We start from the raw sequence: 27056 nt of genomic DNA on the forward strand, positions 1-27056 counted from the left end.
ATAACTTCTCCAGTAACGTGACATTACAAATCTGCTGTTATCCCAACTGATCTTTGTTCTTAGCAGAAATCTAGAAGTCTTTTGTCTTCTGTCAAATACTAAATTATTTTCAAGGGTGAAACCTCAGAAGAACCTATGAGCTGAAATATAAGCATCATAAGGTCACATCTAGAAGAGTAAACAAAATCTCCCAATGCTTGCTCTCTGCTCTGTTCAGGCTCTGGGTCTCAGACCAAATGGCATGGCACAATTTACCTCCATACAACTAAAGGCTCTTATCCTCTAAACCACTGGCTATATCCAAAGTACCTATTGAGTATGTTTCCTGACTAATGCTAACTCCTGAATGAGTTTGTGAGGTGCTAATTTGTACATCACAAAACCATTTTAATGATTGTGAGAATGCCTTATCAGTATTGACCATCTTATGTCCGTTACATTGTCTCTGTTTAATTTAAATAAGTCTAATTTACTAGTATATGTGTAGTAGTGAAATCCTAGATATTTATTTTTCTATATAGCCTGTTTTGCAAACTATGGGTGTCTCCCTTGTTGTGATAATATTTGACAGAAGTTTTTACTTCAGATTGAAAAATAAACATTAAATAAAAGATCAGCAGGAAACTGCATATTTTTTGAACATGAAAGCTAACCAGTTCGAAGAAGGTTCTGAGTCACAGAAAAAATGACAGCAACTATTATTGAATCTTGCTAAGAAAAAGCATCCTATTTTCTTTGCATCACCAGAATTTCCAGAGAAGAGAGATTGATAAGATAACATTCATAGAAGGTCTGCAGAAAGTGTTAGATTTAAATCAACCCAAAACAGTATAGTGATTTTAATAAGAGATTCTATCACCTAAAATAGATAGTAACAGCTTCGACGTGAATCAGCAAGTAGGATGGATGAGCAGCTTCCAAACAGTAAGGTCTAAGTATATTATGCAGAGTATGGCATAGGAGCACAGAGGCATGTGTTACGCCAAACCTGTACTAGATGGAGTTCAGCTGTTTATCTTGACTGTAACTTGGGAAAGAAGGCATGACAATTCTTTCAAATAAGGGTAATCTATAACTAGCTTGGGAACTGCAGGTAAAAACTATTATTTCTCAAGAGAACTGACAACCGTTGCGAGCAGAGAAACTACGGGAACTGACTTTAGAATTGAAGAACCTTAATATTCTTTAATTTGCCTACTTTTCTAAATTTAATAATTATTTCTCTGTGTTCATAATTTTATGATCTCTAGCCTTAGTTTACTTGTGAATCTTCATCCATGAAAAATCATGTAGCATTTACTTTTCTTACATGAAATTCTCTGACCATTTAAAAACTGCTTTAGGGTGTGTTTATACAACTGATTATGACCATAATGAAATGGCTTAAGAAGTGACTGTCCCTCAAGCTAATATAAGATAACTGACTGTGCTCTTCTAGGCTCCTGCAATGCAGAATAAAATGCATCTGTTCAAATCACCACTGGGGGCAATTCATGTTTCATTATTTTATCCAGCATTACAAAGGAGGCAGTAAACAACAACTATGGAGAAGCAATTTTTGTTACCCCCTGAAATAAATGTTAACTGGTCATGTCACCACACTTAAAGAAATCTATCCTGCGCTGTGCTAGGTCACAGTTAATTTTGAGAAATAACATCATTCAACCTTTTAACTTCTCAAATGCAAACTCATTCTCAAAAGTTCAATCTCAGTTGAAAACTCACTACAAAAAAACGTACACAAAAGCTGACAAGTGAATCAGTTCTGGCTTACTGTTTGTCTGGTTTTGTTACTCCTTTCTTGCCATTAGAAAACAATCATAGTTAATAAGTGTAGACATGTTTATAGTATTTTAAATATGTCTATATATACTATTATGGGAGGAAAATCAGCTCAACAACTTCAAACTCCCCTTCCAGACTCACAGAAATGCCACAGCATTATATGTATACTTTATAAACAACTAAACACTTTAGTTTCCCGCTACTAGCACCTTTTTCCAGTGTTTCACAGTTTACTTATCTAAACCGACTCAGAATATATCTACATTTCATAAAGCTTGTTCAAAGGCCTTGTACACAACAAAAGTTTAAAGAATAAGTCATTACTTATATACAATAAGTCAATACATTATTTATCACTTAGACGCTGCCACTTTCTTCAGTAAGTTTTGATGTCTCAGTGGACGTCCAGCTCCATCAATTTCTTTTTCTACTCTCTGTAGCTTGAGTATTCCATAGATGTGTTTCACAGCACCTTTTTAACACCCTCAGATTCTTGCTTCTGAATGTATAATTAACCACCCGCAAAATCAGCATCTTTATAGCTGAAGTACATGTTCATTCATGTGAGAATTCCCACATTCAAGTGAGAATTGTTTTAAAACCATTCATTCATTCATTCTAGTATAGTCCTTATCCAAAGCACAGTGATGTCTCTTGGGTTTTTTTTCCTGCTTCTTTTTATCAAAATTTAGTGTATTCTGGATTAAAAATACATGACAGGTTAAAATTCAGTAACAAAATTACCCCTTATACTTGTAATCTGCTGAGAGGTATATCCCTTCTCTTATTAATGACTATTGTTCCACAATAACACATATGCTCATCACCTTCAGACTCACTTGTGGTATATCTTTTGACTTTATGTAAATGTAACGCGGAGACTCACATAGACTTGGACTATTCATAACCCTAAGGGTACTGTTAGCAAATTACTTTGCGTGACGGTTCCTCTGTTGCTTGTTTTAGCAATCGATAACTACAATTTAACTTTATTCCTGATCCACCAGTTGTCTCTGGGGTACAGGGTGCAAAATGTAAACAGCTTAATGTAAAACATCTGAAACCTAAAAATAAACAATACTCCAAAGCTTTGTAATGGAAAGAAGAAAAAAAAGAGGGTTAATAAAATCTGACCAGTTTGGATACCTGCTTCAAGGTTCTTCTCTTTGGAAGTGCTTTATACTACTTGGAGGATTTATTAAAAGGATATATATCCCTAGGCCATTTTTCTTACAAAACATGAGCATGAGACTTCCTTAGGGACATGACTATGTGAATTTAATTCATCTGAAGAGCATTAGAAAGACGAAAACACAAAGAGAAAGTGTCAGGAATCTGACTCATAACAGGGACATGGAGATTAACCACTTTCATCTGTTTGCCTAACTAATAGATAAAGAAAAAAGAGCCATGAGCACTTTCAAGCAAGGTCTGTGAAGTTATTAAAAGATTTGAGTGGTTATGAATAATCTCGGGAAACTACAACAGGTGAGGAAGTTCAGAAACATGCTGTTTAATAAACAAAAAATACAGCGTGATACACTATGTTCCAGTGTGCGACCAACAGACAGGGGACAGATTACTCGTGCTTATTATTATCTTGGCTACACTTCATGGAATGTGTAAGGTACAGATGGAAGGCTGTTAAGCATCAAAATGTTTCCCTTCAACAACTTAGAAACACATCTATTTTCACAATTCTGTTCATACAGTTATGTCAACCCCATATGAGTAGACTAAGACAAATTTGACCAATAAACTAATCATTTTGTTGTAATTCCTATGAGCAAGGTCCCTAAGAACTCCAGTAGAGAAACATTTTTTCTTCTCCCAGATGGAGAAGTCTAGACAACCTACAGAATTAAGTTAATCTTTTTATGTACCAGAAGTTTCAACTGAAACTCAGAAGACATTTTGTGTTCATCTTGTCATGCGATAATCTAGAATATGTTCTTTGGCTCACTGGCATATGTCAAAAGTGTTCACAGGGAAACATGAAGATAAGAAACTATGAAAACCTAAGTAAACCAAACTGTTTCATCCTTTTACTTCATGCTCGGGAAAACAATTTATTCATTAACTATATGTAGTGACAATGGCTACTTCTTCAGTGTAGCTTTTTTTGGGGTAGCTCTTGTTTGCTGTACATTGACAAAATAATTGTAAACGTGATATGAACTAAGAAAATCAAGAGAGTTTTCATGTTATGACAGAGAAGTGTTCATACATCTTCATACATGAAAAATCATGTATACATACCAAATGAATGCATCTCTTACTTGCAAAAAATGTTTATGTACTAAAATATGAAAGAATCAGGTAATGATAAAAAGCATATCAAAGCCTATACATGATATATTGAAGAGTTGAGATTTTAATTATTAAAAGAAAATACCCAAGACTATTGACATAATTGAAATTAAAAAGTATGAATAACAAATAACCTAAAATATTTTTTACTTTTTATCCTTATAATTGCTTGCTAGTTGGCACTGGAAAGGTGAATCACTTTCTTGGGTGATACTGTAATATATTCATTGAGTGACCTCCAACGTATATTTAGAAAAACAATTTTGTTGGAATGTATTGTCATTTATATTTATCTATGTACCAGAAGTAAAGCTAGAAAATCTAACCTGTCAACTGTTCACATCAAATGATCAGCTAAATTATTAATGCAGATTTTAAAATGTCTTAAGATTTATAATATGGCAAGGAAATTAGGTAACTCTCCTCAGATCAGAATATTTCTGAATTTTCCTAATCAGCTAAGAGGTGTTAAATACAGAACAGATAGCATACTGTCTACGTATGTATTCATTGATTAAACCTATTTTATATGTACATAGCCACATCTTTTAGAGCTTGTAACTAGACATTAAGTAACCAGGTTTCACTATAGATGGTTTCACATATATTGTCATAAGAGATGTGCTTCTAAAGTCTCTGAAATGATGGAAGTTTCATCTGTCCTATTCTAGATGAAGATTTTTTAGGCTTTTCTTCCTGCTGCTCTCCCAAGCAGCACATATTCACTCAGATCAGTTCCTGGATAAAAATGAACTGTCTCTTCTGTTTGCTTTAGAATGTTTTTTGTCTTTTTTTATCACTGAATACTGAGAGCAAAATTGAGGCACCAGAGATTTTGCAGTCCAGCTGTTGTGGCATAAATCAATATTTAAAATGCACAGTGGCAATTTTTTTTCCTTTGAAAGTAGGACTTTGTGTCCTGAATTTCTTTTTCTGTTAAATCCAGAACTTTATCAACATTAAACACAAACCCTAATATTCGTTTGTACCCAGAAACACTACTTCAGTGGTAAACTAAATAAAATAGTAATATACTTCAGTGATAAAGTAAATAAAACAGTAATAAAATTGTTAATTAATGTTTGACTTTTGTGTTTCTCTGGAGGGATTTTCAAGCTATAGTGTTTTATGAATGAGGAGTTAAAACATCCCAGCTTGAGGGAAAGAATTCCTTCATTTCTTGAATTCACAAAGAGTTAGTATAACAAACTTTTGATAGCTCACGAGTGCATGGGTAAAGCTGGCCAATGCAAAGAGTACGTGCAGGAAAATACAATCTTTTTCATCATTTTCCTAGGGATAAATCTTCTTCTAAAATACTACTTTCTAAGGTACAGGTGGATTGCAGGCATTCTGTATATCATCTTATTACTGGCAACTTTTCATGCGTGGGGATTTATGAGGTGGCAGGTGATGATATGCGGTTTTGCCCCCGTATCCCTTTCCTACATTTCATCATGAAGCCCTTAATTTTGTAATTATGTCCCAGATGCAGAGTGTACTTTGTGACACCCCTCCCAAGTGGGCAGATGTTCCTAAGCAGATCTCTCTGTCGCGAAGGAACCTCCCTTGGGTTTAGCACTGTCAGACTGCATTAAGAGGAGATATAAAAGGTAAGAAGCAGATGTGTAGTGCTATTTCTGTTTGACACACTGTCCCTCTATCCAATGTTTTCTACTGGTACAGCAACACTCGGCCAACAGGCTAATGAACGGAGCCTGCAGAATAAATCGTTAACCTGTAACCTCACCCAGTCTGCATGCAGTCTATTAAGTCTGTACTCCTATGATTCACGCTCTCGTGTTCGCTGCTGCTGCATTTGTTGTTTGGCTTTATTTTGCTCCCAGTATTACAGAGTGGCCTCAGGACCAAAACACCAAGGTGAGGAGACCTGCACTGGCGGGAGGGGAGGAGGAGGCTATGAGGGACAGTTCGTGACCTGCCGACTTACTTGCACGAGGAGGACAGAAGCATCTCGTTTTGTCTCTTCACACTGACGGCCCCAGAGCACATCTGCGTCACATGCAGGGGAGGGGGCGGCTTGGTGAGAGGCGCTGAGATAGATAGAAAATTGAACACTGAGGACCTTGACAGCCTCACGGGCGTGATTTTTTTTTTTTTTTCTTCTCCTACGTACAGTGTATATAAAGGAGCCCCGCTTCCTCTCTGTGCCAGCTCTCGGGCTTTGCCATCCCAGATAACTGCAGGCATGGGACTCCCCTGAGGAATGGGATGGGAAGGCGGGAGGTGGAGAGAGGCTTCCAGGTGACTTTTCCCTCTCTGGCTGCACTCGGTCACGGAGCTCTAAGAGACTGAGGAAGAGCCAGCTGCCTCCCACGGTGGCTGCTGCCGCCGCCGGTCTTCTCCGGGCTGTAGCTCCGCTCGGTTCCCCGTTAATCAGATTAGCGCGTCTTCGCAGCCTCCCTCACCCCGCTTCCCTCGCAAGTGCCTGTCTCCCCTGAGAGGTGTCTCTCATTTCTGCCTCTCTCTCCTCCCCTTTCCACCGATCGCCGTGCAATTCTCGTCAGCTCTGGCCATCTCCCCCCTCTCTCCTTCTCCCTTCCCCGCTCGGTGTCTCTACCTCCTCTCGGCTCCGTGCCTCTCCCCATCCACACTCCCTCCCTCTCTGCCTGCGCTGCCGTGTGCGCGCATCTCTCTCCTCCTGGCGGCTACCACCCCTCGCCCTACAGGCGCAGCGCTGCCCGGAGGAGCCGCCGCCGCCGCCGCCGCCGCCGCCGCCGCTGCTGCCGGGAGCGGGGCCGCCCCGCGCCGCCGCCCGGCCCTGCCTGGCCGCCGTGAGTCCCGCCTCAGCCCGCGGCCGTCCCCCGCCCGCCGCGGCACCATGTCCGGCTCCGGCAGGAAAGACTTCGACGTGAAGCACATCCTGCGCCTCCGCTGGAAACTGTTCAGCCACCCCTCGCCGGCGGGCGGCCCGGCGGGGGGCGGCTGCCTGCCGCCCGACAGCAGCTTCGAGCACTGGGGGCCCAGCCAGAGCCGCCTGCTGAAGAGCCAGGAGAGAGGCAACAGCGCCTTCTGGAAGAAATCCGCCTCCTCCGCCTCCTCCTCGGCCGCCACCACGGCCGGCCCGCCCAACGGGACGCTGCTGCCCGCCGGCGGCCGGCCGGCCGGGGGGCACGGGCCGGGGCACGGCCACGGGCCGGGGCCGCCGCCGCCGCCCCGCACCGTCTTCTACGTGGAGTCCCTGGAGGAGGAGGAGGAGGAGGAGGCGGAGGCGGCGCCCGGCGGGATGGAGGTGGCCCGGGAGCCCGAGAAGCCCCTGGCGCCGCCGGAGCGGGAGGAGGCGCCGGGGGGCTGCGCGGATGGAGGCAGCCGGGCAACAGGTGACGGAAGCGGCCACAGGTAGGGAAGCGCGGCGGCTGAGGCGGAACCTGCGCGGCGTCGGCGGGCCGGGGGGCCGCGGGGGTGGGGGGGGCAAGGGGGGACAAGCGTGCGGGCGCTGTGGTGGCGCCTGAGGGCGGGACGGCTCCTCCGCTTGGAACGGCGGGGTGTGGGGACGGAGGGGGGTGGGGGGACGCCTCGCTGCGCGGGAAGGGCGGTGTGAGGGCTGCCCGGGGCTCCCGGCAGAGACCGGCCGGCCTCTGGGTCGGGGTGCCGCAGGCAGGGGATGCTGCCCCGGTCCTGCTCTGCCCCTGCCCCTGCCGCTGCCGCTGCCCCTGCCCCCTGTCCTGGCGCTGCCCCTGCCCCTGCCCCTGCCCCTGCCCCTGCCCCCGCCCGCGGGGCCGGCCCCGGCCCCGGCCCCGGCGCCTCTGAGAGCCGGCGGTCCCACGCTGGGGATCGTCGGCACCCAACTTTCTGAGAAGTTCATTAAAATGCTAGCGGGAGGTGATGTTGTTCCGAGTGTGGGGATGGCGAGTGAGAGCTCAAAAGTGACAACGTCCGCTTTCCTGGAAATCGGGGACAAATCGCGTCATAGCCTACCTCAGGGAAAAATAACAGTTGGCTTTTTGAGTCATCAACCGAGTGACGCCTGAGAAGATGTAAGAACAACCAAGACACGTCCGGGTGCTTGTGTTTCGTATGAAACTTCTGTCAATGTTGAATTGCTTTTCTTTCTCAGTCCCCGCCCTCCTCCCCCGGCCCAGCCCAAGCTCAAATTAAAATCGTTAAAACAAGAAACCGTAGCTAACATAGAGCTTTCAGAAATACTGCGATACGCATAATCCTGAGGGTAAAACGCTTCATTGGTTTAACTCTGTTTGTGCCCGCCTCTCCATGGTTAAAATAATTTCATTTTCCTTGTCATTTATTACTTTCTCTATGGAAAGAAATGTATGGTTGTGTTTCTAAACAGAAAAGAAAAGAATGATTTGTGTTCTTCATATTGAAAGTAAAGCATATCGTGTTAAATATTTTATTAGATAGAGACAGGACTGTGCGTTTGTTTGGATTAATATGGCTAGAGATAAACCTACATATGTGTATAACTTTGAGTATGTTAAGCTTGTTCATAGACACCTAAAGCATATATTCTCTACTTGAAACTCTTCATTGTTTTCTCAGTCACCATACCTCATTTCGTAGGAGCTACCTCATTTAAACAAATGTGGAATAACTGATGAATGACTTAAGGTATGTGTTTGAAGAAAAATTGATGCCAAAGTTTTCATGAACATTGCAAGTTATTCTGGACAACCAGAAGATGCTTATTGTAGGATTCAATACAAAATGTTCTCGAGATACGCTGTAAAGACAGGTAAAATAAAATTACCTCTTCAAGGTTCCTGAACTGAATAGAAGAGGTTAAAAACTAGTACAAATATAATCTCATTCTATAGATTTTATATTTGGTGTGTCACTCATCTGAGAATCTTCAGAGATCTGCATACTCACAAGCTTACTGAATTTTAATGGCACCACTTGATTTGTCCATAAGAGTTGACTTGCTAGAATGAACTTCCTCATCACTTCCTCATTCTGTGATAATATAGATCTGGTTTACTCTTACTGCTCTTGGGTTTTTATAATCCATTTATTCCATGTTCTTCATTCATTGCTACTGAAACAGCACATCTAGTCATCAGTAGCTCCTGGTCTTGTTGAAGGAATATGCTAAAATTTGTTCAGATTTTAAATAACTAAAGCAGGGAGATACCATTTTATTATTAATGAAAATGCCACCTTTTGAGATATGAAAATGTTTAAGGTAGTTTTAGAGTCTGAGACTTTCCTTTCTCTTTTTCCATCTAAGAACCTTTCATTTACCTATATGAATTTTGAATGCTATGGCAAGAGTTGGTCAAGTGCTGCAAAAATGGCAGTGCTGTGCTTGAAAGCTCTGTGATCCAACGATCTTCTAATGCCCTGACAAGTTATTTCTCGCTCCTTCTGTAGAAAGTAGTCTGTTTATAAATGCTGCCGACTTCTTTACTTCGTTATGACTATAGCATATATAAACTACCGTTCAGTCCTGAATAATAGATATAACCAAATACATAAACAGAAAAATATGTGGAACTTCCACCAAGCCTTTAGGCATACACCTGGATGTTTGGTACACTGAGTGTAAAATTGTTAACTCCTGGCTCTCCTTGGTATTTTGTCCTGTACGTATTTAGGAACTACTTTAATACTTTAGGACTGTTTGGAAAACAATATTTTTGCTTTGCGAAAACAATGAGAATTCAACATTTGGTTATGTTCCAATATAGACCATATCCACAATATTTCAAATGTTGTCAACAGGGGGGTCTCTGGGCAGTATTAGCTAGGAACCCAGTGGCAGGACATAACATGAGGAACAGGTTGACAAGGTGGCTTTGGTTTTATGCTTGGGATTAATAAATTTCTTGTTATTTCTACTATTAAATTGTATGTACAAGTGAAAATTACACTTTTTTTCCTTTGGCTTCTACTTGGGATCCTAGTATCCCCAAAAGAGTTGTTTGTTTTTGTTTTTTTTCCCCGGTTGCTTCTCTCTGCTTGATACATGAATTAGGTACTGGAATCCTTTTTCAGCCCATCTTGTGCAGAATTCCTGGTTTTGGCTATTTGTGGATTTGTAGTTACTCTGTTTTCACATCTAAGTTAAATGCTTAGCTGAATGATCTTGAATTCTTAATTTTACTTTGAATATTCTGTTAGATATTATGAAATTTACTTAATGAGAGCATGGTTGGGTAATAACAAGTACATTCTACTTCATTGATTTGTTTTTGTATGCTTCTAAAGAACATCCTGTCATGTTAATTGTACAGGTACTTACATGCATAAGTGAGGTTATGTGGATAGTCCCATTGGCATTAAGAAGACTGAAAGGTTAGACTTCATGCATGATATAAAGTACTGACATAATTGTTCTACATTCCATATTGTATTTGTAAAATCAAGAAAATATTTTAAAGTTAACAATTAGTGTTAAAACACTATTTGATTGCTTGAAATTGCTTGAAAACTTGCATATAAAATTGTTTTAGAGCTTGCATGACAAATTTGGCAATAACTGCAGTAGATACTTAAACGTAGGTTCTATTTTGATCTTAATTTTGTAAGAAAAAGCTGTTAGAAAAAAAATCTATATAATGAATTTACAATTAGGATTTATAAATCAACCACAAAATGCTTGGAAAAATACCAGCGCTAAGGTTTTCTATATAGCCATCAGCTCCTATGAGTTTACAATGGAGTTTTTGCATGATCGTGATCGCTTTTTTCACATGACATACTAATCAACCCTCAGCATGAATGGTATTCACTTAATAAGCAAAGTCAGTATTTTCTTTCCTCCTTCCTCAGTCAATGGTACCATGCTTTGCTTGCTTTACACTGTCCAAATCCTATGAAGACGTAATTACTCATGAGCCCCCAGCACTGTTCACTGCTACATTCAGTACATGGCTCACAAACTATTCATGGATTTATCTTTACAACAGCCCTATTTTACAATGGAGGGGTAAAACAGAGAGAGAGAGAAAAGCGAAAAAGTGTTGAATTGCTGGTTTCAGAGCACATAGCGTTTTTCTCCTACTACTTTCTTTGTTCTCAGTTGCACCCATAAATGATGAACCCTTCTGCAAACCAGTCCCAGACTCCTCTGGCTGTGTGCAAGAGGAGTGAGGAACACAGGATTCAATTAACATTTTGTTTAAGAGCCAGCTCCAAGAAGGATATGCTAGATACGCCTAACCCACATAAAGCAAACAATAACAGTGCAGAAGTCTTTCATAAAACATACAAGTATTTGAAAATACAGCTTCTGAAAGAAGATGGCAAGTCCTCCCACCATTAGATACTCTATGATAGTGTACTGTAAAGCAAGAAGTGAAAGCATTGAGTGCTGTGCTCTCCTCACATAGCAGAATTTCACACTTATATCTTGCTTCACTAGAAAAAGTCATGAGAAAAGAGCATTTTCTACTGTTTCCTTTGAATTTGTCACTGGCAAGTAAAAAATTAAGTATGAAGGGGAATCCAAAAGGTTAAAAACTGAGAGCATAATTTTGTAATTCAAACATTAACTGAGCAGTTTAGTTTACAAGTCTGTATGCTCAAAAATTATTTATTTAAATCAAATCATTATTTGATAAGAAACAATAATAATGATCAGCCTAGAATCATGAACATAAAAATGGGTTTTCTAAAACTGTAGAATCAAAACTGTTGGATAAGCATTTCTTTTGTATTTTTCTGTTCTGATCCCACAAATCCTACATTTTGATGTTTTTGCCCATTAGTCTCTCTCACTTTTAAGTCTTCCTCCTTTTCTCTTAGCAACCTACCACCTTGTGGTTAGCTTGCTGCTATAGAAAGTTAGGAGTTAGAAACCTGTCAGGATGAGCAAGAGTATCAATGCAGCTTTCTAATTTAAAGGGAAAATATTTTGATAATTTTTGAAAATGTAGATAAAATTGTCATCAAAATTTACAGCTTAAGTACTTGATGTACTGTTGTATAAGTATCTAGTCTCAGGAGAGGATTCTGGGCTCTGGTTTCTAAGTAAATGGAGTTTCCCATTTACAGTTTTGACCTCAGTACCTGAGCTTACAAAAACAGGGGAATCGAGACACCTTCCTGTGTCTTAGTCTATCCTGTGAGCTCTCACGCCTTTAAGTATTTTCTCAACTGAATGTGGCTGTGGCCCTTCTGAGGTGCTGTCCTCTTGGTATTATCTAGATATCAAAGTATGAACTATGGATACTACTGTAATAGCCAGATCCTAAAATTAGATACTATAGACATCAAATTTATAGCTGCTTATGGTTTCCATTGACTTGGCTATCTCATACAGAATGCTCTGTTAGGAATGTAATTTGATGCTAGGGGTGGAATATAGATCACACGACTCTGCATTGCTAGGTTATTGAATCAGAAGAGAATAATTCATTTGTCTTTACCATGAGCTGGCTTTTCAAGTTGATTATGAAACTTTTAAAAATTGTTATATAACTTTTATGCTTTTATACTCATACTTTTGACTTTCACAACAAAAGAGGCAGGGTTCATACACAACACAGACCACAAACCTTTCCTCCTCCAAAGTTCTCATTCATTCTCAGAGGTTGTATGTTCTGTGCATGGGATGCAAAAGAATCTGGGGATAAAAATAATGCATGATCGTATAGCTAAAGACTGTATGTATACATAGATGGAATGAAATTAAAGTTACAAGGAAAATCTGGTTCTAGAATTTCCTGACTGTGAAGTCTTTGGCTTTGCTACTTCTAGAACAGCATTTCTAATGTGAGCTGTTTAGCAGTTTTGGTTGTTAACAAAGGAAGTGGAAGAACACACAAATCACTTCACGTGCTGTCGTTTCTTTTGTCCACCACTTTTCTTCTTGGTGCTCTCAAACTTAGTTCCTTTTGTCCCATCCTCTTTAAACTCTTTTTTGTCTTAATTATGTGTTCTCCTTCTGATCTTATTCTAGCTTTTTTTCTCCATTCCACGGTCTTAAACTATTCCTGCCTGCCTTATTCAAATCCTGGGTTCCTTACCCAGACAGTGTTACTTGATTTTACTGGCTTCTCTTACGATCTGCCTCCTTGGGTTTACTCACCAGGTTACTTACTCTAATGCAGAACAGTCCATTCTTTCTGTATCTTGTCCTAGATGCTTTCACAAATCAAGTCCTAGTTGTCCCCTAGCTCCTTAACAGCTTGTCAGATCTCTCCATTCTTCTGTTTCTCTGCCACTATTTCCTAATCTTTGAATTTCAATATCCTTTACAGCTTCCTCCAGCTCCTCTGTCAGTTTCAATGGAATCCTAATAGAATTCCCATTCCTATGTTTTCTCCCCAGCTCCCAGTTTTACTGTGTTTCTGTGACCTGTCTCCTCAACTGCTGCCACGTTGATGGTACTATTTGCTATGTTTAATGGGTCAGTAAGACACCTAAGTTTGAGTAATTCATTCTGTCAGTGATGGTGATTTATCTTACCTCTTTCTCAGATGCACATTTTAGAATAAGGTGAATTGTCTTCCAGACATTCCTGTTTCTCTTCGCTGAGTATCACAGTAGTCTAAAGTGGCTAGTTCAGATTTAAATGTTCAATTTAAATGTTTAATGTTCAATTAAATTTGAGAAAATGGACACCATTTGAAGCCTACATTGCAAATTCACACTGTTCTAAAAGGATAAAATTAATTAAATCTTGGTAGATTTTCATAGCATTAGTAAAGAGCATATCTCTTTTTCCAATAAAGGTAGGGGTGCTGCTCTGAAATATAGGCCCACTAAACCCACTAGAAAGCAAGACTTGACAGTTATTTTTGTTGTTGTTATCCATGTACTTTCAAATTGGCTAAACAACATTCTTTTCCTCCCGACTTATTTTCAGAAATGCTTGCACTGTTTTGCCAGAATATTTCCAAAAGATTCAACATGAAGAAGAGATTTGGCAATGAAAATATCAGCTGCACAGAGAGTGGCTAAATCAGTAAAATACCTCTGAAACTACAGTTGTCTTAAGGGTAACATCAAACAGCATTAGAAAAGGAAAATGCTGTTCAGCCTTTCCATAGTAAAAGTGAAACTACGTACAGAGAGGAACAGCTATCTCTGGAAAATATGACTGATGCTGCATCTTTATAGGTTGGCTTGAATATTTTTTTTTTTTCCCCTGAAAAAAACGGTTTTGTGATAATAGTAGTATGGACATATATAGGTCTATATGCGCACATAGACATCTAAATCTGTATCATCTGCTTTTCTCTCTTTATGTAAACATCATAATACATACAGATATAAAAAGGGCATATATGTATACCTATTTTATAAATTTATGCATACACACACACTTTTAATCTTTGCATTCCTACACAGTTATTAATACATAAATCATAGTTGATTCTTCTATGCTATTTTTGTGAATGGTGGAGTTCACTTAAATAATATACATAGAAAAAAAATTAGAAGATATTGTTAGAATCTGCTAAATTCATAAGGATGGTGCTGCTACATATAGGTTAACATATTCTTAACACGTGATCATTGCTTTCTAACAGCCACTTCTTATCCTTGTGACACATTTTTTTTATACCCTGTTGCAAGCGGCTTAAGAGATTGCTCTTTCCTTTTATATCTCAAACTTGCATTTTTTAGGTGAAAACTGCTCCTTAAATATTATGCTATGATGTTTTGGCAGAATTTCCTAGTATACAAATTTCTTGGTGTTTGAACATTTTTTTAGAATACAGGATAAATGACCTAAAGTAAACTATTTGCTCTAGGGGAATAGCTAGATGTGTGCCATTAAAAGTTTCAGAACGGAAATCTGTCCTGTAAAAAGTGGAGAACTGCTGCAACTTCCATAGAAAGATAAGTGCCTGTGTAGTCATCCCTAGTAATGCTGAAAAAAACCCCAAACCCCAAAAATCCCCAACCCAGAAATTTACCAAAAATATTATTTTAGCAGGGCCTAAAATTTCTGATTTTTATTTCAAAAAGCCATAGCTTACCAATAATTTAAGCCACAGATCCAAAATATTAAAATATTATTTTTTGTAACAGTTTCACTGAAGATCATAATTTTGATTAGATGTTGTTTCATTAAATAACAGATTAAAACATCATCATTCACACTTTTAAAATACTCTTTTAATTTATTACAAAATAAGAAATGAAAGCATTTAGCTGCAGAATAAACAAAACAATGTAAGTTCTTCCAAAATTCATGTTAAGGTTTAACTGGAAATTTCAATAAATACTTTCAATTTATATTAGGTTGTTCTTCCCTGTGGTTTTAAGGTGGTATGTTTTCCACAGTTTGGAATTATTTGCTTCAACTATTAAAATTGAATGTTAGAAATCAATCATGTAAAATTAGGTCCAGCTGAAAATAGGAGATTTTATCCTTTGGCCTTTGGCACTGTTTCAACAGTTGCCGTTATCTCAAAAGGAGTTTGAAAGACAGAAATGTCTTTTTCAAAAATAAAAAATTATTTCTTGAATCTAAACCAGTAATTTTTGTCACACTGAATTGATTGTCTGAGTTTAAGGCACTTACTTTCTTATTGTCTAATAAGTGGCTGGGCTCACTGTGTGTAATGCATCACTTGCCATTCATTCTTTTTTAAACTGTATCAGTTGAGTTTTCTGTTTTACTATGTCTTATCATCATTAAAATGTTCAGCTTCTTATAACACTTGGATTTGCTTGTCATCTGTTTTTATCCTTCCTCCTACTTTAAACATATGGAAAAAGCAGTATTGTTTTGACCTTATGGTATCTTTTTGCTGCTGTGGTAGTGTTGCAAAGCTCAAAGAGGAACCCAAACCAAATCAAATAAAAGATCACAAAAGATCCTTTCATCTGAACAGGTATAATCACACATTTATATGCTGTTTGCTGAATGCAGTCCTAGAATTTAATCCTATTTGGGCTCATAATTCTTTCTGGTGATTCTTCAACTGTGTAAGTGATTCATACCTATAAATAGGGTATAGAAATATGTAAAGAGAGAAAATACAGGATGCATGCCTAATGCATAGTTTTATTGTGCTTTATGACTTTGTTGAAACTATCTCCTCCCAGAATATCTTATAGTTCAGTGATGAAGAAGTTCTTTCAGAGCATAGAAGTTGTCTTATGTTTCTTGGGCAAGTGTCATAACTATGGAGAAAACATGCAAAAAGAACAGTTTATCTGTATTTGCAAGAATATGTAGCACTTCAGATACTCAACTTTCTGTTCTTAGCTAGACTTCTGACTGCCTATGGAAATGTAAGTTCTTTTTAAGTTTTAGGCAGGATAGGTGCGTGTCGTGGTTTCAACCCAGCCAATAACAAAGGACCACGCAGCCGCTCGCTCACTCCTCCCACCCCCCTCTGGTGGGGTAGGGAGGAGACGGAGAAGAGAGAAAAGAAAAAAAAACAAAATGGAACCTCAATGGAACAAAATGGAACGCTCCCCATTTATGTACTGAGCATGATGGCACATGGTATGGAATAGCTCCTTGGCTAGTTCAGGTCAGCTGCCCTGGCTATGCCCCCACCTCCCAGGTTCCTGTAAAAATTCACTCTATCCCAGCTGAACCTAGGACAGTGCTTCACTAATCCAGGCCTTCAGGCTGACCTGTTTTACCACTTCTTGAATTCCTTGTTATTTCCCTACTTATAAGTTGGAATCTGGAATAATATTTGTATACATCCATTCATTATTAATCTCCACATGCACTGTTATGTTTTTATACATGCAACTGAATTACAATAATTTGTGAATGTCTGAACGATTATTTTTATAAAATGACTTATCACAGAATTTTGTAGTACTACTCATCATGCTTAATGTACACTTTCTGTGTGTGGCTCTTTTTATGCAAGTTGAATTTTTTTTGTCAGCTGTTTTGTCTTAATTTTTATTGTTAATTTATCCCCAGTGATAACCTACTTTTTATATAAATTATCTGAAGATCAGAACAAAAATACCCCCAAAAGAATACCCCCCCCCCCAAAGTAGGAAGAGTAAGCACAACTTCAAAATACGTAAGAAAGATTCAAAACAAGGAAGGAGAGAGGAGAAAGAAGGGGAGAGAGAGCTAAAGAATATGGAATAAACAATTCTTAATATTTTCAGTTAGTGGGAACAATTTTTAAAAATCTTTTTAGTCTGCTGTTGACAGACACGAGAACTTCAAACTACTGCCACATTTCAGAAGATTTTTTTTAATAGCAAAAGCTTCAGTAAATAATTGTTTGTTAATCAACAGTGCCTTCACCAAGGTATTTGGTTATAATTAATCATCCTGAATTGAGTTTTGCATATCTTGACTCTTGTTATTTTAATTTAGAAGATTAATGACTTTTGTTTGAAAATATAATAGTCTTTGAAATGATTGAAATTTAGATGAAAGTGAATCTGTACACTGTTCATCTGGGGTGGAAATGGAATTTATGAAAACTAGTATAAAAGGGATGCAAGAGGAAAGCCTTCTTCAAATGCAACATTAGGAGAAATAGTTGTATCGGTTGGAATTCTTCCTATGTTTCTTTTGGGCCCAGTACTTTCATTGTAGTTACTAATGACTAAATAATGAAATAAAGCATATGCTTCTTAAAAATAGACGAAAAGAGTCTTAGACGATGCACCAGTATGTTACAGGAGAGAATTGGAATGCAAAATAATCTTGTAAAACCAGAGGCATCCTCTGAAAAAATGAATATGGAATAGTTCAACTTGCTATCCTGTCACAAGAATAATCAGCAGAGATACCAGTGGGATCAAATGTCTAGATAGCAGTTCTGCAGAAATTTTGCAGTTAGTAAACAGCGAGTAAAATATGAGTCAACAATGCTATGCTGCTGCTAAAATGTAATCATAGGAATATATGAACAGATACATAGCCTGCAAAACAATTTAATAATTCCTCTTCTCTGATCAGTTTTGGTAGAGCCTCCGCTCTACTGCATTGTCCAGGACAGTCAAGAAATGTATGGATTGTTTGGAGAAATTCTGGGTAAAAAAATCACTAGAATTTTAGGAAACATGTTGTACCAAGAAAAGATTACCATAGGAAATATATATATATATATATATATTTAAGATTTGATAACAATATTAATCTACTCTTCCTATGAAAGGAATGTTGGAAAAGACTTAAAGGATTTAAATCATACATGAGATGATCAGTAAGAAATCGATTCTACAGATACGGATGCACAGGAACAGATTTCCAGGGAGTGGTGTGGCCTATTTGATACTTGGGATTAGAAGAATAGGTTAGACAGATGTCTGTCAATCATGACATGTTTGAACATGATAGCCCTTTTGCCTTCAAGAAGGAAGTGCATTAAATAATCTCTCATAAACTATCAGTCAGTATCTTTCTATGAAAATGTTGGCTACAGATGCTGACAAAGAGTTTAAAAACCTCTAATCTTTCATATGTGGATTACAAGTTTTTTGTTATGATCCCATTTTTACAACATCTTTGAGTACATCTTTTATAATTTAAGTACATCCTCTGTTTACGTTTTATGGCTTCCTCCTTTGATTTGCTATTCCACTAGAGTAGTGTGGTGTGCCAAAACTCATGACTATGCATAACTACACAAAATCAGTCCCCATCGTGTCAAGCATTTAACATACACACATACTCATATCTTGAAAAGCTTAGAGTTTGAAGAAATTATACTAATTGGACGTAAATGCCAGTACTATTATCTATTTTTTTTTAAGACAGAACACTGAATCAAAAAAACCTGAACTACATGGGGGAACTTAGAAACTGAAACTAGCTATTTGGAGTCTGAGTCCTTAAAGGCAAGACCCTCTATCTTCCTCAGATAAATGTTGTAGTAAAATAAATTCATCCACAGTACTCATTAAAATGAAGTTAAAGTGTATAATCAAAACTTGTGTGTTTAGTTCCTCAAACTCTAAAATTTTAATTATGTGTAAATGTGTGTTCCTTTTTGTGCACCATCTTCATTGATATCCCCCCAATGAGCCCATTCAATGTCATATTTCTCATTATATCATCTTAAAAAGACTGTGGAAAATATCATTAAGTTTTTTGCTTCTGGAAACACATAGTGAATTTGATACAAAATAAAGACTTAAGAGTAGTTTTGTATAGTTTCCTAATAGCACTAAGTATTCTCTAGTACCATCTGTCTCGCCACCATCTAAGCTGTTAGGTTGATTTCTCTTCAGGTGACACTATTTTCATGACAGGCTTCAATCATTACTAAAGCTCAGAGTCAAAATAAGATCTTTTTATGTGCTAGGCTCTTAATCTTCTCATAATAAGAGCGTACATAGCATTAAGAGTGTAACTCACAGAATCAAACGTGGTTGTCTAATCAAGGAGATTGCTGTCTGAAGTGTCCTGTTTCCTTTGTAGTGGTGATTGGGAATTATGTAGCAAAAAAAGGCAGAGAGTAATTAAGAAAGGAAGGAATTTGCCTTGTCTAGTGAACCCTCTTCTAAGAGGCTTCCTTCTAACGGAGAAATTTGTCGGAAGGTTTCTTTCCAAATTTCAGTGATTAAGAACTGATACAGATGTTTCTTAAATCTTTTGTCTGGTATTGAAATTAATTCCCTTGTGCATGACACAAGAACATTTTGAAAAGATCAGTGAAAAAGTTCAAGATATAGAAAACTAAAAAATAGTAAGATTAATTAATCTCAAAAATGAATCCTGGAAAGAACTTTTTTTTTTTTCTGCAGACTAATTGTTCTATTACAACAGAGGCATATCAAAGCATATGTTATTTTGCAAGGTGAAGTCAAATAACTTCATTCTTTAGGGGCTTGTTTTTCTTTCTTGCCTCTTTGTCTAGTCTAAATAGAGCCGCCCATGATTACTGTGCTGTAGGAAAAGCTCAAACGTACTTCAGGATTTTTATTTTGTTTTGCTTTTTATTTTAGCATATGAAAACAGCAGTTGAACACCCACCCCCCCAACAGATGGTGTGTGCATTCTGTTACAAGCAGATGATAGGTGCTCTGACTAGTATTATGCAAATAACATTGCTAAAAGTTTTGAAGAAAGTATATTTATGGCCTAAATTAAGCAGAAAAATGTCAGTATGCCTTTTTTTTATGTTAAAAGGTGAAGAATTTGCATATTTCAACATACGCACAGTTGTATGTTTCTGTGTGTATAAATATAGATAGACAAGCTGGGAAACCAGGAACGATACTAATTTCTGAAGTACTGCTGCCTCTCTATTCAAATGTCATGCCTTGGTTATATGTCCCAAACTTTGCTGTCGGGGCCACAACTCTGTAATAAAACTATATCTCTGCATGTTTGAGCATACTGAAATGCCACGTAGATGGGTTCCAGTTTCCTCACTGAATTGTATTTCTTTTTATTTTTTATATTTCTTCATTACTTATTTCAATTTTTCCTGGAAAAAAGTACAAATAATGATACTGCCTTTTTGCCTTTTCATAAAACCACTACATTGGAGAAGGCTCTGGTGGAGCTCAGAAAAATACATTTCCCCTTTGCATGCCGATGAAACTTTATCTAAGATTCCTTACCATTACCGTAACAGGCAATCTTTCTGTCAGAGATTGAACTTCAGCGTCCTTTCAGAGTAAGCAGCACTTGCAATGACTCCTTTTCCGCTTTTGTAGATGTTTTTCTCTTTAGGAACAGAAGACTGTCTAAAAATGTAAGTTAAAAAATGAACAAAACACAAACCTAATGTCATTTAGGCAAGTTTCAGAATATCAAAACTCAGTCTAAAGCTGATCTAATGTAAAGATAAGTGATGTTTCAAAACCAGGTATTCCTAATGATTATTTCTGTAAATTATACAGCGTGCCTTGTCTTTTGCTGTGTGGATTTTCAGAAAATCTTGTAAGGTTAGGTTAGGTGCTTTTTTGTGAATTTTTCTGTAACTTTTATTACTCTGTAATATTAGTCTTCTTTTTTAAACTTCTGGACAGAGTTGAAGTCTGGAAAATTTCCACACTGCACTGTGGAATTTCCAGAACATTATTATGAATTGGAAACATGGATGTAATTGGAAAACCAAAATAAAACATACCAGAAATCTAAAGCAAGAGCTTCAGAAATAAATTTTTGACAGCTTCCAGTAATTGTATTCTTGACAACTGTTTTAAATATTTGGAAATTTTTTTATTGGGGCCAACCATATATTATTAAGTTTAAAAGCATATCTCCTGTCAAAATTTAAAACTTATGGTTCATGTTGTAATAAATGATAACAGAAGATAAATAACTTACAAAATTATAATTACTTTTTTTTTTTTTCAGTCCCTGATTTGCTTTATCTTTCAAATTACTTCTCATGCTGATTTGTATAATAATGTCTCATTTTTAAGCATGCTTATTAAATGTGTCCTTGTTATAGCAAGTTCCTTTAGGCTTGTTTGAAAATTAATGGGGAGCAAAATATGCTAAAAGGGAGAAAAAAAGTGATCCCTGTGTATAAAATGTGATCATTCTATTCTAATTCAGTTCACTGTGGAAGGGTGAGTCAAAAAAGATTTGATGTTTCTTTTCTGTACACAAAAGCAGAGATGAACATGAATTTTCCATTTTTGTAAGACAATACTGTTTTATAAGAAAATAGTGAGGAGGAGTGATTCCACTGCATGATTTATTGGTTTAAAATTAATTATTAAGAAGATTTTCAAAATTAGTGAATCATCCTGTATGGCATAAGATCAAAAAGGCTACAGTCTCATTTTAAAAATTTTTTTGCTTCAAAGATCATAATTAGATAGTTTAAAAGCCTGAAGAGTGTTACAAAGACTAGTACTGATTCAAATGAATGTGTTAAATTGAGCTGATTAGGACTTCTTTACTAATTTTTGAATTCTGGTTCAGGAAATGATCATGCTTCTGACTGCATTGTCAGAACCTTGGAAAATTATTAATCTCAAAATCCCATCAAATGGTTGAAGAGATAGTTACAAGTTTAGTGGAAGAAAGAAAATATATTCTGTTATTAATTCTGAGATCACAGATCCTGTTTTGGGGAATTTTGCCACCACATGAATGTTTTGAAAATCTGTACTTTTTTTGTTGATATAAGTTCTTCCCTGTGTATAGTTATCTCACTTCATTAATCTTTTATTTTTTTAGACTCTCTTACATTTACACATATTTGGTATATTATTGGAAACAGCCAAGGATTTGAATAACAATAATCAGTTTTAGATGGATAAACTTTACATTATTCCTTTCCTTTTTAACAAATATACTCAATTAGTCTCATATTAAGGTTTATAGTTTACTATCAACATATTTTAATCTTATTTTCCATTACTGCTGGTAAGTACTCAGTAAAATGTAGTGTCAAAGAGGAATGAGCCATAGCAGTCTTATATCGGAAATACTATTTTTGTTAAAAGCTTAATAGGGGCAAAATCAGTATTACTCTTCTGCTAAGCCTTTTGTCACATGCTGCGTATTGTCCCTGCTGTGTGACCTTTTAAAATGGCATTTCTTTTTAAATCTCTACATTGTATTAGGAATTAATTTCTGAGAATAAAAGAACAATTCTTACATATTATAATTAGAAAATTTAGGACAAATGGCATGCAAGCAAGAGGAATACTACAACTTTTTTAGTAACCCTCTTCAGACTACCACAACTTTTCTTAGTATTATTTTTGTGTGTTGGATAATCAGGTCCAAAAAAATTTAACAACTTTCCCAAAGTTTCTTTGCTAAAACTGTTGGCAGTCAGCATTGATATAGCTATTTTAGCCTTGTTTTTACAGTGATGTATTAGTTTACTAATAGGCATTTGCCCAATTTCATTTTACTCATCTAAAAGAAAGACATCTAGTCCAGTAGTCATCTAGCCAACCTAATGGATTCAACAGTTGAATATAGCTTATCTAAACAAAGAAGATGTGGCCTGTGCTGCACAAGATGAGTTCTCTATCTGTGTGATGAAAGTGTGTGCATTAGTTAAACAAGGGAAAGCAGATACTCGTTATGCAGTCCAAAGATAGCTTCAAATGGTTATGCAAGTGCCAACATTCAACTATTTGGATGAACCTTGGTTACTAGTACTCAAACAGTACTACTGTTAACGTGCTGTAGATGCACCACAGAATTAAAGGTGGCAAGAGAAGTTTATAAAATAGAAGTATGTGAGCATAATACTTCAACCTTTGAACATTTGTGTGTGCACATTTTAAGTTTCATTTCCCTTCAGATCAGATTTTGTACCATCTCAGTATAAGTTTGTGTTGTATCTCTTGCACCCCAACTTTTTCTGATTATCACGTCAGAAAAAAAAAAAAAAAAAAAGTATTAGGATAAGTACCCAAAATAATTATGTTCCTACAAGTTTTGTAAAACACTATCATTTGAACGTGACAGCCTACATACCACTGCCAAAGTACTTTGTGAAAGGATAGCATACATCTTTGAAGAGAGAACAGAAAATCTTGTTCTAATTCAACCCAAAGAACAAAAATGCCTAAGAAATCAAGCCTCACTAGTTCTGCTGCTTACAGAATTACTTGTTTACTTTTATTACAGTGTGATTTTTTCTGTATATAGAAGAGTTTTAACATTAAATTAAAATGTTAACAGCCAAGTCATGGTTAAAAACTAACCTCCCACTAGTGATTCTTAGGACTCTAATCTTTTAATTTGTAATTGACTGTAAATCACTAAAATGATTTTTTAACTGAAAAAATAGAACTGAGGAAGTATAAAGCAAACCAACTGAAAAAATAGTTGTAAGGAGAATGTGAACTGCTACTCTTATCATTGCAGTTTAATTCACTTTATAGCTACATAAATTTAGGAGCATTTGCAGTGACAGTTATTGTATGTCAGCTGAGAAACAGTAATACCTTAAGATGGGTCAACTTGTTCACTTGCTACCATATGCCCATATCCGAAGACTGAAAATTTTCAATGTTAAGAGTTTTGCTTTATTCAATAAAATAGAAGAATGAAGCATGTTAGTTGTCTTATATTATCCAGTATTCTTGATTTACATCCAGGTTAGTATCCACAGACCTGAAAAGTTATCTAAAAGAAGTTAGGCTTAGAAGAGATGGATGATTCACTTTGCTCCAAAACTTGTTGTGAAGGGCTCCACATTAGTGGTCTAGAATGAAACCAGGATTGTCTACAGATGTTTATTATTTTGTTGCTTAGGAGATTCTCAGGTCTGAAGCAAAATATTAATTTTGGTAAGAGTAACTGAAACTTTAGTAATGTGGTAGGAAGAGGCATTTTTAGGTTCTTATATTACAAGGGAAGCAGGATCACAATTCTTGAGTGAGAAGATCATCACTGAGGTAGAGCATCTCAATTAATTTTAGCCATTTACATTTAGATTGCTTATTTTGGTGTGTCTTTCTATGCTCTGTAGCCAATGGAGAGAAATAAGTACTTTAAGTCAAGGTTCAGCTGACATATATCAGATGTCTACAGTAATATGGAATGGATCATGCTTCAGAAGTGCTTAGATTTCTATAGTGCCCATCCTATGTTTCCATAAAGGTTCTCTATGTCTAGAATAATGTAGAACAGACTGGGGCAAGGCAGAATCTGAATTTTACCCTTCTAATGTGCTTTCTTTACTGGGAAGGCAGCCCAAGCCTCATGAGGTTAACCTAAAATGATAGAAAGAATGAATTAAAAGAGAATAAACATGATTTTAACAGTAGAAATAAAGAATAATTTTTAACTGTCTTTCATATATAGGCGTAGTTACTTGAAATTACAACTACTACTACCAAAAAGAAGACACTAGGATCAAAATGTAAATTCATTTGCAGAAAGCTCTAAGAAAAAGGTGATAGAAAACAAGATTTGCACAGTACAGATCTTTATAATGGAAATTCTATAAACTACAAAAATTGTTATACAAAATGAAAATTTCAGAAGGTAAATAGAATTTTTAAAGCTACTCTTGCAATTTAAAGTGATATTTGCAGTCCAATACAGATATTTATTTACCTATGGAGAAGTAAAAAAAACAACAAAACCCACAACTTTTTTTTTTTTTTTGCTTTTTAACATGGCTGAAACATCTGCATTCATCTACTTGAATTATTTTTAAATTTGCTTAAGAGCTGCATATAAGAATTTCATGTAGAGATACTGTTTGGAGATACTGGATGAACATCTCTGAATTCAAACAACATACTTTCAAATTGAGGCCCAATCTTACAGACTCCCGTAGCTATTGACAATTCTGCCAATAATTTCAACTAAAATACATTTGACCTCTAATGACCAGTAGTGCCTTATCAAATTTTGGGATTGGTCAAGACCAGCTAATTGAAAGAACATTGGTAACAATTTCATTTTACTGGAGATCAAAGGTTACTTTCCCCTTTTTTCTGTTATGTATTTACCAAAAATAAATTTAGCATGAGGAAAAAAAAGAAAAAAAAAGAATTGGAAAAGCATCTCTGTAAAGCAGCAATGTAATAAAATGGGCATTTATTTCCTTTTTGGTAGATATACTTACTCTCTTTTAAACAGAACTTATCACAAGCTCAACTCTTGTCTTAATATTTTATAACCTTAAACCTTATAAAACTTTAACTCTGATATAAAAGTTTAATACATCAGCAGAAGATAGTTGCTGAATAAGAATGTTTTGAAAGGAGTTCTTCAGCACAAAGAAGAAAGCACTGAAGTCATTTGTGAATATTTCATGTTAGAAGAACCAGCTTCAATGTCAACCTTCAGTTTTTTGACAAAAAGACCATCAAAAGGTTATTTATAACCTTTGGAAAAGGTTACTTTAGTAATACCAAGCATAGAAGCATATGAAATGTTTGCAAGCCTTTGTGTTTTTAGTATGCATATTTCTGATGTCAACTAAAAATATCATCACTCAGGGGTAAGGGCATTTTGAAATAAGCATTGGTAAAAGCTTTATCCTCCAGAAAGTATTTTAAACAAAAACAAATAAGGGGGAAATGACTGATGTGTATTTCATATTGAAGTCTTTGCAAACCCTGTTTTATTGTGGGAGTTAAATAGTATCAGCTGAACTAGTCTTCAGTTAATTCCAACTGACTATACCATTTTGCTTGACTGCAGTGGTCCCAGTAAAGTTAAAAACCAAAATCATGAATGATGACAACAACAACAAACTTTTAAGAAAGTCCACCTGAGGAATCATCCCTATGACCAAGAGTATTATTTGGTCACAGCTAGATGGGGTAGTCCAGTTATGCCAAGTTCTGCCAGCCGCAAACAGGCTGCTTAAAGCTATTTTTTGTGGTCCCATATTAACAAAATCTTGCCTAACTAGTATGATTGATGGCTATCTGATGTTTTTGTGTCTAATACTCAACTCAGAAATAGCTTCAAGGACTGAAATGAGGGACATTTTGTTTCGATCCTTCTTTTCATTGCTTCCTCTCCACGCCCCAGTTGCTCTATAGTTTACAGCAGTGTGAAATACAGGTCACCTTTCCACTGACTACAAAAGTTGTGCCAAGCGTTAATGTAAAGGAGAGTTGTATTCAGAATAAAGGAAACAGCTTCCCAAATGATCTTTCCTTCTTTCTTCCTTTCTCTCACCCTTTTTCTCCTTTTTCTTCTCATTCCACAGCATTGAGCTGTATTGCTGTTGTTAGCTCATGAAAATACTACTTTATAAACTGCAAACATAATAAAATTGCTTGTCGTGACAAATGACTTAAGTCAGTCTCTCCTATTAAGTCTACGTAATGGCTGCAGTATGTACTGTGCTGTAGTGAAGAATAAAAAGAGTATAGCCTCTGCAGGAACTACAATACCAATTTTTCCCACAAGTAGATCAGACAACCATGAATTGTCTTCCTCTTTAAGAGTGTTCATAAAGTCTCTACTGAGTTTTCTGTGGAGGCAAAAGTTGCCCAGGTTGCTGGAACCCTGCACAGCTTCTGTGTACCAGTTTTTCTTTTGTAAAGGTCTGGTTCTAATTTCATTGCATACAAATTTTCATGGGGACTTTCAGAAGGTTTGATTCAATAAAATGATATAAAATTGGCTTTTCATTTTACATCTGGAAGGAGTGGAGTTGATAGATATTACCAATAACTGA

The 27056-nt window shown here is 36.9% G+C and overlaps 1 protein-coding gene across 2 annotated transcripts in view; it reads left to right on the forward strand.

The window, feature by feature from the left end:
* The first annotated feature begins 6932 nt into the window (after window positions 1-6932).
* The window catches only part of KLHL1 (kelch like family member 1), a 237681-nt gene continuing 217557 nt past the window's right edge, over window positions 6933-27056 (forward strand). For both annotated transcript variants that reach the window (XM_049816006.1, XM_049816007.1), the window contains exon 1: window positions 6933-7455. In XM_049816006.1, the coding sequence (XP_049671963.1) occupies window positions 6938-7455 (518 nt within the window). In that variant the 5' untranslated portion in view covers window positions 6933-6937. The remainder of the gene's footprint in view (window positions 7456-27056) is intronic.

Source organism: Accipiter gentilis, chromosome 13 (assembly GCF_929443795.1).
Source record: "Accipiter gentilis chromosome 13, bAccGen1.1, whole genome shotgun sequence".
NCBI lineage: Eukaryota > Metazoa > Chordata > Aves > Accipitriformes > Accipitridae > Astur > Astur gentilis.